The sequence below is a fragment of the Chrysemys picta genome, chromosome 1 (assembly GCF_011386835.1).
Source record: "Chrysemys picta bellii isolate R12L10 chromosome 1, ASM1138683v2, whole genome shotgun sequence".
NCBI classification, from domain to species: Eukaryota; Metazoa; Chordata; order Testudines; family Emydidae; genus Chrysemys; species Chrysemys picta.
Genome location: NC_088791.1, coordinates 103,548,868 through 103,563,022, shown reverse-complemented (window position 1 = coordinate 103,563,022; position 14,155 = coordinate 103,548,868). Strand labels below are relative to the sequence as shown.

At 44.5% G+C, this 14,155-nt stretch overlaps 1 protein-coding gene across 3 annotated transcripts in view; it reads right to left on the bottom strand.

Annotated features, from left to right (window-relative positions):
* Window positions 1-8,057, bottom strand: part of SVOPL (SVOP like) — a 30,522-nt gene extending 22,465 nt beyond the window's left edge. The window contains exons 1-6 of one of the 3 annotated variants that reach the window (XM_042851658.2): window positions 7,712-8,057; window positions 4,350-4,468; window positions 3,300-3,440; window positions 2,215-2,306; window positions 776-874; window positions 27-98 (exon numbers count right to left, since the gene is read on the bottom strand). In XM_042851658.2, coding sequence (XP_042707592.2) covers window positions 27-98; window positions 776-874; window positions 2,215-2,306; window positions 3,300-3,378 — 342 coding nt within the window. In that variant the 5' untranslated portion in view covers window positions 3,379-3,440; window positions 4,350-4,468; window positions 7,712-8,057. The remainder of the gene's footprint in view (window positions 1-26; window positions 99-775; window positions 875-2,214; window positions 2,307-3,299; window positions 3,441-4,349; window positions 4,469-7,711) is intronic. The other 2 variants (XM_065581912.1, XM_024107782.3) reach the window with 2 other exon arrangements.
* Between the last annotated feature and the right edge of the window lie 6,098 nt (window positions 8,058-14,155).

Genomic DNA, 14,155 nt, shown 5'->3' with positions numbered 1-14,155 from the left:
TGGAATGCTCCAGAACTTTCACTTACCTTCCAGCGGCCGTATCTGTCAGCTAAGAGTCCAAAGAGTATACTGAATATCATATAGCCAAAAAACACCATCTAAGAGGGATTAAAACATTGCCTGGGTTAATCAGCAAGGGTTTTTCCACACCTTGTACCTATTATGTGACACTGCTCTTAAATGTGTGGTTGAACTTAATACACCTGAAACTGAGGGATTAATAACTGTGACTTGAGCCATGTACATGGTCAGGTTTCCCATTCACCGCTTGCCCAAGCTGTCTTAATCCAATCCAGAGCTGTAGCATCCTCTACTATTTCAATCCTGGGACTGATACTTCGGATAAACTACGACAAATCTTTAAGAGGGAGAGGATGGTCTTGTGATGAAGGCACTGAACTCAGAAGATCTGGATTCTAACCTTGACTGTGCCACATGCTTGTTGTGTGACTTTGGGCTATTCATTTATTCTTTTTGCCTCCGTTTCCACAGTTGTAAAGTGATGATAACATGTCCCTCCCTCAAAGGGCTGTTGGGAGATTAAATTCATTAACATCTGTGATGGGTTCAGATACTGCCCTGTGGAACAGTCTATAAATAACTAAAATTAGTATATATTAGGTGACAATTTTCTTAGTACTCATATGTCCCTTTTCTCCATAGCATTTGAGCGTCTTCTGGTCTGGTCAAATGTGCATTTAAACTAAACCAAATAGCTCCTTCCCCTGGCAATGTTAACAGAGTACAAGCTTAAGGGGTTATAAATGCCACATACCGTTGTCACTAAAGCCACCTGCCAGTCATTAAGTTGCCACTCACAACGGATGAGTGGAGAAACAACAGCTATTAGCATGATCTCCATGGCTTCTACCACCTTCAAGAACAAACATGCACATTAGCAAAGTCTGGTTCCAGTGTCAGTACAGTGAACAATTCCTTTGCATACTGGGGGAAAAATCCCAGTCATGCTAGGGCTTGAAATCCTGGTAACCAAAAGTCAGGCCACCCATTTGGAACAGTACACGTACACTTTCCAGAACCAACCTGCAGTATTCTGCAGGCAGAGATGAAGGAATCATGGAACTGGCATCTCCCTCAGCCCCTGATATGGAGTATACCCAGTACCTCTACAATGTACCCTCCTCCCCCATCGGTTGTATTACCTGGAATCTCAGTCCTTCAAAGAACAGTTACTGTGGTACTGGACTCAGAGAATATAACCATTTACAAGGCCTGCTGGAGGACCCAGTCTTTGTCTTGTCCAGAAAATTGTGAACTCTTGGAAACATGGGGGAGGGGTTCAGAGGGAAGCTTCTCAAATTATTTTTAGGAGGGCTGGAGACTCACAGGGTCCTCTCTTCCTGCCCATGTGTATTGGTGGAGGCTGCTTTGTCCTTCAGACTCTTGAAAAATCAAGCTACTTCTCTCGGTGTCTAACTATGAATTTAAGGCTTGGTCTACACTACCCCCCTAATTCGAACTAAGGTACGCAACTTCAGCTACGTGAATAACGTAGCTGAAGTTCGAAGTACCTTAGTTCGAATTAGTTCGAACTTACCTTGGTCCACACTCGGCAGGCAGGCTCCCCCGTCGACTCCGCGGTACTCCTCTCGCCGAGCTGGAGTACCGCAGTCGACGGCGAGCACTTCCGGGTTCGACTTATCGCGTCCAGACTAGACGCGATAAGTCGAACCCAGAAGTTCGATTTCCAGCCGTCGAACTAGCGGGTAAGTGTAGCCAAGGCCTCAGAGTTTTAACTCGAGGCACCCACGTTTGAAAATCTTGGCTGGGAAGTGCAATTGTACTATGTTGGTTTAATGCGTGTGACCATGTCGCCCACTAGTGGCTGGCGACAGCAAAGATAAGAGCCTGATATTTACTCATAGCTAATGGAGTCACGCTTTTAGCTCAAATTATAACGTTTTGGGTGCGGTCACTCATGTCTGAGCCCAGCTGACGACTGTGGTGTTTCCGTGTTTTTCAGGATGGCTCGTTACACAAAGAAGAAAGGAAAGGGAACCAAGAGTGACAAATGCTGACCCATGTACACCCATGCAACCCCAGTTAAGTCAATGGTGAGTGATAGGTGAGGTGAGAAGTGAGCCTAGAGTCTATGAATTCTGCTTCACATTAATATGGACACTGTAATATCACATTAATATGGATACTGTAATAGGATTTTTAGGCTCAAGTTAGTGGACAATGAAAACCTACACCAGTACTGCCCATGATCAGGAAAAGCGCTATATGAAACCGCCCAAACCCGATGGTTTCCACAGCCTCTTCCACTGTAAATGTCTTCTGCTCTAAACATCAAAGAGAAAGAGAGTGTTAGAACTGAGATCACCTCTAAGTACGTCCTTGCAAAACAGAACCACTTTTTGTTATTGTGTAATGGCAGGAAAGTTGTTGGAAACTCCATCTGTGCCCAAGATGTTATATCAACTAAGCAGCACTAGAGCCCCTAGAGGCCAGGGTGGCTGGGCACTTTAGAGATTCAACAAAATAAGAGAGAGATAAAATCGAGAGATGATAGATAACCAGTGAGAATACAGAACATGCATGGAAGGAAGGAAGAGGTCTATCATCCAATGCTTTTCATATAGTATTCTGAGCTACTGTATGTGTTGCATAGAGCAAGGAAGAATGGTTTAGGGTTAGAGAACTGTACTGGGATGCTGGAGCCCTGGGTTATTTCCCATCTCTACCACAGATTTCTGGTGTGACCGTAGACAAGTCACTTACTCTCTGTGGGCCTCTGTTTCCCAGCCGTAATAGTTGGGATAATACTACTTTCCCCAGCACAGTAGAAATTTCAGAATGGGAGGAAGCCAGAACTCACTGCAGCCCAGTAATCCTTGTTATTTTAAAGGCCCCAGATGAAAGTTACAAGCTGGTTGCTCTAACCTGTGCTATAGGTCAGGTCAGCCGCTGAAGAGCTTAGTGCCAACTTTACTTTCCCATCTTCAGCATAAGCATGGCACAGCTGAGGAGTGGGCCCGAGCTTCCCTTGCATAAATTGCTTTAAAATAAGCTTAATAGAAAGTGCTAAAATCTACGTTTAAACTATATTAGGGTAAAATTCTCTTGCTTGGTTGCTATCACAGAGTAGCATCCAGAGGGCTGGCTATTTATCCCAGCAGATACTTGTTCATCACGTATGCAAGTGGTAGGGCTCTATGTGGGTGAAGTGCAGGGCGGGCTGGGGAAGCCACACCCAACCCCAACCCAGGGCCAGACTGCCCCTCCTTACTGAGAGGTGACAACCACCACCCTCAGTCCAGCTTATGTGAACCAACCTTTCTTGGGTTCTTGCCTCTCAGTGCCTATTTCCTCCAGGCCAATGGCATTTGATATTTCTTTTTCCTGGGTGGCCATCTTCAGCTCTTGTCGGGTTCCCAAAGATGACAATGGAGATGACTTTGATTTCACTTTCCAACCTATAAGATAGTCACAACCCTGTCTTAATAATGAGCCAAGAAGCAATTTCTAATGCAAGACTGGTGGAAGTGAGGGCAGCTTAAACTAAGAAGTTTCAGAGGATGCTAATAGGAAACGTTAAGGGTTCCTACCTACCTCCTCTTGGTGTATGTTTAGATAAAAAATTAGAAGGGCGGTCATAGGACAATTTATTAAAATTGGCAAAGGTCAGTCACCACCCTGGCCTATACGTGAAAAGCCCAATGAAGCTACTAAAACAGGCTGGATAACACTCCTATACTTTCGTGGGGTATTGTGGAGGCTTTTTAATCAACATTTGTAAAGAGATTTGAGATCCTCAAGTGAAAGGTGCTACATGAGCAGAAGTCATTGTCTGCAGGGTGCCTAGCATGCTGTGGGTTTGTGTTCACTCAAGGAAAGGAAGGCAAGGAAGGAATCAGGTAACCCAAGTGGGAGACTGTATGCATGTTAACTTTCCAACATTTTCCTTAGAGTAGTAATAGACTCTCTCTTCACGGAGAGACGGTGTGTGTTTGCACCAAAATCTAAATGCTTCATGAATCAGGTTGATTTCACCAGAATTTTGTTTTGGAAGAAAACTGGGAAAAAGTTCCAATAACATTGAAACAACCTGTTTTCACGTTTTTGTAATGGAACATTTACATTTTTCATTACGAAAGGACTTTTCATTTGAATTTTGTATTATATTACATATTATGATGCATACAAAACATTTAAAGTGTCAAAACTGACTTGAAAACAAAAAGACAAAATGTTTCAGAATTTTCCTTCATGGAGAATTTTGAAATTTTCTGGTTTTGCTCTGCTGCAGAACAAAGCCTAATTTAGAAAGCCCCAAATCCTTAGCAAAGTGAAATTTCCCTCCTCTGCGCAGTTCTGCTACTCACTCTTAGCCGCTGGGCTGGTTCTAGGGGAGCGTGAGCAGGGCAGTTGCTTTAGGCACCAACTTCCAGGGGGTGCTGTGCCACTGTGGTGCTCAGGTGGTTTTGGTTTGTTTTTTTTCCGGCTGTTTGGAAGAGAAGTGGGGATGCAACAAAAACATTTTCTGCCCTGGCTGACAAAAGAGCCACCTCCTGCTTAGGAGAGACTCTCGTGTGACACAAATGAAAGCATAGCTCCAGATGAAGTCCCAGTAGGGGCAGGTTCCTGCACATGCACTGAGAATGTAGGAAAGAGGGTTGTGCTGTTTTGTGGGACTCCTTTGACTTGGAATTCTGCCTGCTTTTCCTGTTTCCTCAGAAACAGATCCACATTGGCTTTCACTTGAGGTACCAGCAGTGCTGGGGAAAGGACCAGATGGACAACATTAGGGATTGCCATCCTCTTTCTCTGCACGCAATGGGGATTAGCATGGGCAGCAGCAATGCAAGCTACCTTAACACTGCCCCCTTCCAGCCACCAGCGGCACCCTCGACCTTGCACTGAAAGGACTTCTTGGGGTGAAGACAGCTGTTGAGGCTGGGATTTGCAAAGATGCCTAAGGAAGTTAGGCCTTAAATCTTCCTTGTGTCTGTAAAAAGGGGACAATGCCTACCTCACAGGAATGTTGTGGGGATTATTTCCCACTGGCTAAGCTCTTTTAAAGACATAATGAGCTTTCTAATTGCTAATCATTATTATATCATGCTTTGAAATTAATCCCAGCAGGTTGGAACACCCTGCACACATATCAAAGGGGATCGCGCATCTGTGCTGTAAGTGCTCTTTCTTAAGCCCTTCGTACGCTGCCTGAGAACAACACTGCCAGTGTATTCTGTGCAACCTAAACCCCCATTATATAACCAGCAAAACACTGCCCGTTGTTGGTGCTGCTCCTCAATGAAAATAACATCATGAGGTTCTTTTACCCAGCTTCCTCAAACAGTTTTGACCCCCATCTCACATTCTGCAGTCTCAGGGGTAGGGAAATGGATCCAAAAGGTCTGGATTGCAACGGAGGCAATCACAGGTCTCCTCTGCTGGCTGGGGAGTTGAAGCTTAGTGTTTTCACTAATGCTGCAGGGCTGTGAGCTCGCCTGCATTTGGGATGTGGGTCCAACTCCTAGTGAAGTCAATGGAAGGCTCTTTTTGACATCAGTGGGAGTTCGGTTGGGCCCCTGGAGGGAGACACTAGGAAATTCACTCAGTCACCCTCAAACACATTCCACTTCCAGGCGCAGGACCAATGTACTGTTTCCCATCCCAGTAGGCCTAGCAAGGGGAGAGAGGCAATGGAGGATAGAAATGTTGACAGAGAGGGTTGAACACTGAAGGCAAAAATAGATAGAGACCAAAAGGCCAAATCAGAAAAGAAAATAGTTTGAAGAGAGTCAGACAGAGAGTTGAGATAAGAAAATGAACTGCGACATTTTAAAAAAATTTAAAATGTCAATTATATTAGTTAGAGGGAAACACAAACACTGAACAAAGATTGAATTCTGGAAACATTCAAAACTAGGTCAACACTTTACACTGGGTTAATAATTGATTAATAGATGTTTTAGATTACAGAATCTTTGTTATAGATTGTTACAGAATCCAACAGGCCAATAGGCTGCTTATTGTATAGCTTATAACATCTCCCTCTGAGGTGTTTATAACTGTCCACAACACATATTACGCATATCTGTAATATGCTTATACCGTCTATTCCCAATTCTTAACCATTTATAAGTGGAAACAATATAAATTGTGACTAAAATGGATTATCTAGAAGAGCCCTTGGAAAGAGAACAGTGCTTCATGCCAGGTTTGAATTGTCTTCTTCACAACTATAAAGACTAGAGACTTATTTATCCTAAACAACTCTGTCAATACTTCCTGCCCTAATATTGCTGTGCACTGCTGAAAAGCTGCTGTGTGCCAAACCAGAGCTGGCTTCGATGCAGTGAAGTGATGATGATTATTACAGTGTTTGTGGTGGAGAGTAGGGGTTGGAAGGCAGCTAACTAGATCAGATGAAAGGAGAGAGAGATGGGAGGTCTTTTAGCTGGTAAGGGCCCAATCCAAAGCCTGCAGAAGTGAAAGAAAAATCTCTCATTGACTTCAGTAGGCACTGGACGAGGCCCTTATGCCATGATTTTATAGTTCAGAGAAGGGGGGAGGGGGAGAGAGAGGTGAGGTAATATCGTTTATTGGACCAACATCTGCTGGTGAGAGAGACAAGCTTTGGAGATACACTGAGCTCTGCGTCAGGGCTGGGAAATGTACTCCCAGTGAGGCGTGGAGTGCCTTCCTCGGGTCTGCAGAAGAGTTCTATGCGCTTCGAAAGCTTCTCTCTCACGCACAGAAGTTGGTCCAATAAACAAGATTATCTTGCCCACCTTGCCTGTCTAAATTCTGGGACCAACGTGGCTACAACCCCACTGCATATGCTGATTCAGACCAGTTTGATAGTGAGGTGCCCATCAGAACCCTAAATTGAGGGTAGCGCAGAGAAAGCATTTGGCAAATCAGTGTTAACAGAAGGCTCCACCTTTTTTAGTCACTCTCTAGTGCTCCCACACTGGCTGCATGCTTCACAGATAAATACGCTGATAGATCTTTCGCAGTGCTACCGTGGTGGTCATGAGAAAAAGCCCCCGGCTTCACATCTACAAAGGAGCAGCAGTACAGAAACATGCCCTGTATGTTCATCTCTCTCTCCATACGGTGTCTTGTGCTGGATGCATCATGAAAGACACTATATACTGCAAACGTCTGTAGTACTACATGCCTTACAACAGCTTTTATGTCTAAAGGAATGGGTGAGCTGAGTGTGTAATTTTTATCCATATGTGAATACTTCCAAGAAATCTTCCTATACCTCTTACTAAAAGTGCAGGCTTGCTCGCCCCAAACATTTCCAAACATATTTGCCCTGGTAGAAGAGCTAGAGTCTTCTGTCCTTCCTGAGGCTGTCACAAGAGTTAATTGATTAATAATTGTAAATCACTTTGAAACCATTAAGTGCTGTATAAGTGATACATTAATAACCAGCACCACCACCACAATGCACTAGCTAAAGGGAGCAGCGTGAGTGATAAGTTCAGTGGCACAGAGATAACACAGAAAGATTAAATGACCCACAACGAGAACCCTGGCAGGATTTCTCAGCAATGGAGCTGGGGCCACAGCTGGCAGGTATAGGAAATACATTGCTGCTCACCAGGCCTTCGGATAACTTAGTCTCCATCACAGCAAAACACACAACTCTGATGTACAAACATTCAAACAACCCCAACCCACCTAGACAGGACTTGTTTTTGATTTTTGAGTAAAAGTTTCTTACCTTAGAAAGATCTCAAGCTTGGGGAAATGTCTCTTTCCTCATTTATAGTTTTAAATATTCCGCTCTTTTCATTTTATTGCACGAGCTCCATTGCTGCTTTTGGGGCCAGCTTCCGTAAATTACTTTTCTTCCTAGCCGGAGGCACACACTTCCCCCTTTAAATCTTTCAATCCTGGCTTGTCTGGGTTTTAAACGAAGGGCTTCAAAACTTCCTCGTTCCTTTCCAAAGTAAGTTGCTGCATTTATTGTATCTTAATAGGTCAATTCACTCTGTGCCTCCAGGAAATGTTTTTAAGGAATTTACACTAAAATATGCAGGTTAATGTCCTTGAGTCACGCCTCCTCCACGACAACATTTCACCTGTCCCCTCTTAAAAGGGCAACACCAACCCATAATTTCATAGCATCTAACGCCAGAAGGGACCATTAGATCATCTAATCTGACTACCTGCCTATCACAAGCCATTACATTTCACACAGTTACCCCTATATTGAGCTCAATAATTTGGGTTAGATTAAAGCAATTTTAACTCCTCAGGAAACTAAACTGTTGTGTTCCACAAACAAAGAACAGGAGAGACCAAGGTGTCACCTATGCTCAAGGTCCCTGCAGTGGCAGGGAATTGATTTGGTGAGATCTGCCCAGGTGATCCCAGCAGGCAAACCAGGCCCCATGCTACAGAAGAAGGTGAAAACTCCCAAGGTTCCTGCCAATTGCCCAGGGAGAAAATTCCTTCCTGATCCTGAAAATGGCAATCAGTTTGACACTGAGCACGTGAACATGGCGCACCAGCCAGGTATAGAGAAAAAGGCCTCCATATACCACCTCAGAGCACTGATCCATCCCATCTGTTGTCCTGTCTCCTCCTCTGGTCAATCCCTGATGCTTCAGAGGAAGGCAAAAAAAAAAACCCAACCCAACCTAACTCCCTTCCCATGCCCCCACCTCCTGCCCAAGACTACGTCTGGGCAATTGTGCATCGGGGAAAAAATTCTTTCTGACCCCTGCAGGTGACCAACTAAAGCCCTGAAGCATGAGATGTGATTATAGTCATCATCACAATGCAAAACTGCAAGTGGCATGAGCATGTTGTGGGCAATGCAGCACTTCCTGTTCTCTCCATGGCCAATGGGAATGGGAAAAATCATAGATTTACAGACTCACCTCAAACGCTGACAAACAGAAACTGATGGGAAGACATCCTTTGTTAAAAGAGAGAGGCCCCTAACATAATGATTGGGAGGGTCAGATTCCAAATGGTCTCCTCTGATGGTGGCATGATGGCCTGAAATCTATTCCCATATATTTCCAGTTTAATACAAGCACTATGTTTTGCAATAAGGACTTATGAGTTAAGTAAAGGAGGGCAGTTTTCTATAGGTACCAGCTTCTCCCAATGTTCCCCAACAAGAGTAACTTAACAAGGAATGAAATAGAGAACCCCTGACACCCCATTAAAGATTAACACAGAATGGTAGCCCTTTCAAAAGTTATTACTAATTATTATTAGTAGTATTAAAGTAGTGCCTAGGGACCCCAGCCAAGATCAGGGCCCCAGTGTGCTAGGACAGTTCCTACTCTTGAAGAGCTTACAATAAAAAATAGACAAGACAACCCAAGGGTAGGCGAAAGGAAGTGTTGTTATTCACATTTTACAGGTTGGAAACTGATGCACAGAGCAATTAAGTGACTTGCCCAGGATCAGACAGTGGGAGGCAGCACTGGGACTAGAACTCACATCTCCTGAGTCCCAATCCAGTGCCTTCGCCACAAAATAAAATAAAAGGAAATTACCAAAATAAGGAACAAGCAAAATAAGTGAGAGCACAATATGCCAGGCAAATGGGGATGTATTTGGTAAGAGTGCTGCAGATCAGTATTTCTGCTTCTTACAGTCATATCAGTGACTGAATGGGAGAACAACCTGACACATGATAGTGTCAGAGGCACAGGTCCAGAAGATGGTGGAAAGGCAGCTATGTCTGAGCAAGTAGATGTTAACACTTCTTTACACAGGACGTAATCAGACTGTAGGGTTCATTGCCATTAGAAGGAAACTGATCTAAGGGAATAGCTTCATCAATAGTAAAGTCAGTCAGGACCTTTATGGACCCTTAGTCTGACCTCCTGGATAACACAGGCCACAGAATTTCACTCAGGGATTCCTGCAGCGTCTAGCACAGCACCTTGTGGTTGAAGAAGAACATCTCTTTTAGAAAGACAGCTGAGCTTGGTTGAAAGAGTCCAATTGATGGCGCATGCACCTCATCCCTGAGTGTGCTTGTCCAAATAGTAACCATCATCACGTGTGTCTAATTTCCAGTTGAATTTTTTTTAAACTTCAGTTCCCAGCCATTGGATCTTGTTACATCTTTGCCTGCTACCCAGTATCATCTCTTTATGTAAGTACTTGTGGGCTGTGGTCAAGTCACTGACAGATGTAGCAATTTCTTGAAACATCCTTGGGTGACCTTTTGAATTAAATTCAAGTATCTTTGGGGCCCATTGTATTGAACGAATGGTGTATGTATTATTGTGGACTGGGATTGTATGCAAATTCCCCACCTCTAGTTGTGCAACCCCCCGGCCTTTTGAAGCTACACCTTTAGGAGCGGGCCCCTGTCTGCTGATCACCCATTACACGAGGCCAAGATCAAAGGTCCAGGCTGCGTGAAGGAAAGTCTGAACTAGCCATGGGGGTGGGTGTCTGATTCTGAGACAGTTATGAATGTGTGGGTTTTGAAGGGCTGACACCAGAGCCCAAGCATGAAGTGGGGGCTGACCTCTGGTGAGATTTTTAGCATGCATGTAGATTGTTAATATATTTTTTCTATAATGGTTTCACCTTATGAATAAATGTGCTTGCTTAGAAAGAGCTGTGTGGTAAATTACTCTGTTCAAAACTCTGGTGAGAGAGCACGGACACTGCTCTGGCTTGCTGGGCTATCACAGTGTAGGCAGGGAACTCTGCAGCCTGAAAATCCCGGGTCAGGAGAGAAATGTGGGTTGCTCCCAAGAGAGGTGAAGGCTGAGGAGCCAGGACACTAGGGCGGGTGCCTTGAGGGACTACAGAAGGGGAATATAGGTGCAGTTGCCCTGAACTGTGACAATCACCTAGTAACTGTCTCTGCAATAGCTAAATAGACTGAACTCCTTAAGTCTCTCATTGTAAGGCATGTTCTTCAGACCTTGCATCTTTCCTGTGCCTCTTTTGTTAATATTCCCCCTTTTATTAACATCCCTGTTTAAAACGTGAACACCAGAACTGATCACAGTGTTACAGTAGTAGTCTTACCAAAGCATTTTTACCTCATGCCGCATGGCCTCTGGGGGTCAGGAAGGAATTTGCTCCAGCCCAACATATAACATTCCATAGGATTATTTTACATCCTCCTTTTAAATGTCCTGCCCATGCTGAACTAGATGGCTCAGTAGTAGGATTTGGTGGGGCAGATCCATGATCCTATACCCACTTTGTAAACTGCTTTCAGCAAAATTGAAACGCTTCACATAAAATCACAGCATTTTGTAGAAATGTCACAATGCCAACTTCCCCGTGTTAATGTGAACAATACTGGCCACAGTTCTGTGAAATTCCCAACCAGTAGAGACTCATAATTTTAGGCCCAGAGATCCAGTGTTCAAGCCCTACCAATGATACATCCAGGAGAATCGTGACAAATAATGTGCTATTGGAGGACTGAACTTTTGTGGATCTCTAATGCATGGGATGAGCTTTCCTGACCAGTGAGAGTGTGTAACCTCCACGGACATTGTTGACTTTGTTCCCCTCTAGTGGCTAGGCTATGTAGAGAGATTTTTGGGTCTAAACGGCCTCCAAACTAATGCAGCTAATTCTTTAGCTCAAGCAGTAGAGGCTTGTGCATTTTGATCCAGAGCTCTCCACTGATGACCCACTTAGCAGCATGTTTATATAAACATACGTGAAGGAGTTCAGAGACATTGTGCATTATTATTATTATTCAGATGCCCAGAGAAACTGGGAATAAACTGGCTAATAGAATGTGTGTGGGGGGGTGGGGAGGAGTAGATGAAGCAGCCGTGCTGCCTATTAGTATTCAGAATGAAGTGGGGCCAGATCATGTCCAGTGAGAGAGGTGGATGTCACTTCCTGGGAACTTCAGCCATCCAAGAAATAGAGGTGCAAACACACACACAAAATTCTAGCAGGGCAGAGAGAGCACGAGTAAAAATGCATGAATCCTGCAGCTGCACTGAGAGGGACATCAACAGGATACACGACTGTAAGGTATTATATACGATGGTGATGAAGGCAATATAAGGGCGGGTACACAATAGTGCAATTATAATAACCTGGTGAGAGACACATTCCTCTCATCCCTGGCCCCGGTAATGCCTATGTCAGGCAGAAGGGGGAAGATGCATCTGGCTTGGCACTTGTACGTAAACAGGAACGGAAATGCAAAACAATGAAGATTTTGGATAAAGCAAATGAAAATAATACACCTCAATGCCTTTGTTGAACTGGGCAGCTGCCTTAAAGACTGAACAAATACAAGCCAGTGATGTGCATGATTGTGTCAGTGACGCGAGAATGAACACTTGGATGGCAGTGATCTGGATGGCTACGGGCTCATCCATTAATGTAATCAAGGCTTCAGTATAACAAACCGGTGTTAAGAAATGTGGTAACAAAAAGGGGCACTGTGTCGGAGCATGGGAGGGTCTGCATCATGCCACGCTGTCTGAGTGTACTCTGGAAAGAGAAGATGGTGAGGTTAGCAATGATGTGTCAGCCACAAGGCTTTTTTCAGCAATGGAAAGGAACCAGACCAGCTGGCAACCTGTGGTATTTTCTAGCATTGGTTTTTTTAAGTGGTTTTTCCAAGCTGGGGGGTGCTGGACTGCCAATGTTCCAGGCTGTTTCTCCACACAAGAGGTACAGTATGGGCAGCAGCACATCCAGCTTTGCCATCAACGTGTTTTCACTTCGCGCTAGCAGGATCACTTCTGGGGAGGAAAGAGGTTTTAACCGCCTCAGCTTTGGGATGCTAATTTGAAGCAGACTTCCTGAGGCTTGGCATTTCCTCTGCTCTGTGTGGATCTCAGGAAACCTGCGCTACAGCACTGGCAGGAGATACCAACAGTTACCATGGAAAATGTCATGAGGTGCTGAGATTTTTTTTTTTTTTGTTAACCACCTCATGATATTGTGTAGCTCATGTCACCTCAAAGTAATGGGATGCATGTAAGCCTGGATACACAGGCAACAATTTCTTGCCAAGCTCTGATCGTGCAGTGCTAACCCCCATGTGCTAGGTGAGGATTGTTTTGTAGGCTGCTAGTCTTGGATCTGGCAATTATTAGTGACCGTGATCTCAGAGAGAGGACCTCTCTTTACTGTTTTAACAAGGTTTGAACTTGTGCAATGGTAGCTACTACTGTGCCTGTCTGCGCATCGCAAGAGGTCTTTGTTATATCACCCCAAGAGGCACCCAGATATCTGTGGAGCCTCAGGCTTTTGAGAACTTATTCCGAGATGTATATCCTGTGAAGTCCTTACTCAGTCAAAATTCCAAGTGACTCCCATGGGAGTTGTGCCTGTGGTTAGCAGTGGGTAAAGAATGAACAAGGATTTCAGGTTTTGGTGCTAAGACCTGCTAGTAAATAATTATCAGCTTTACTGAGCTCAGCCATGACAGGGACACACCATAGAATCATAGAATATCAGGGTTGGAAGGGACCTCAGGAGTCCAACCTCCTGCTCAAAGCAGGACCAATCCCCAGCTAAATCATCCCAGCCAGGCCTTTGTCAAGCCTGACCTTAAAACCCTCTAAGAAAGGAGATTCCACCACCTCCCTAGGTAACCCATTCCAGTGCTTCACCACCCTCCTAGTGAAAAAGTTTCTCCTAATATCCAACCTAAACCTCCCCCATTGCAACTTGAGACCATTACCCCTTGTTCTGTCATCTGCTACCACTGAGAACAGTCTAGATCCATCCTGTTTGGAACCCCCTTTCAGGTAGTTAAAAGCAGCTATCAAATCCCCCCTCATTCTTCTCTTCTGCAGATTAAACAATCCCAGTTCCCTCAGCCTCTCCTCATAAGTCATGTGTTCCAGCCCCCTAATCATTTTTGTTACCCTCCGCTGGACTCTTCCAATTTTTCCACATCCTTCTTGTAGTTTGGGGCCCAAAACTGGACACAGTACTCCAGATGACGCCTCTCCAATGTCAACTAGAGGGGAATGATCATGTCCCTCGATCTGCTGGCAATGCCCCTACTTATACAGCCCAAAATGCCGTTAGCCTTCTTGACAACAAGGGCACACTGTTGACTCATATCCAGACACTGTTGACTCAAATCCAGCATACCATAAACTAGAAACCCCAAAGGCCCGCATTGCTGATCCGCGGCTAGTGTGTCCTTGTATTTGCATGACTCAAATTTAACACTTTT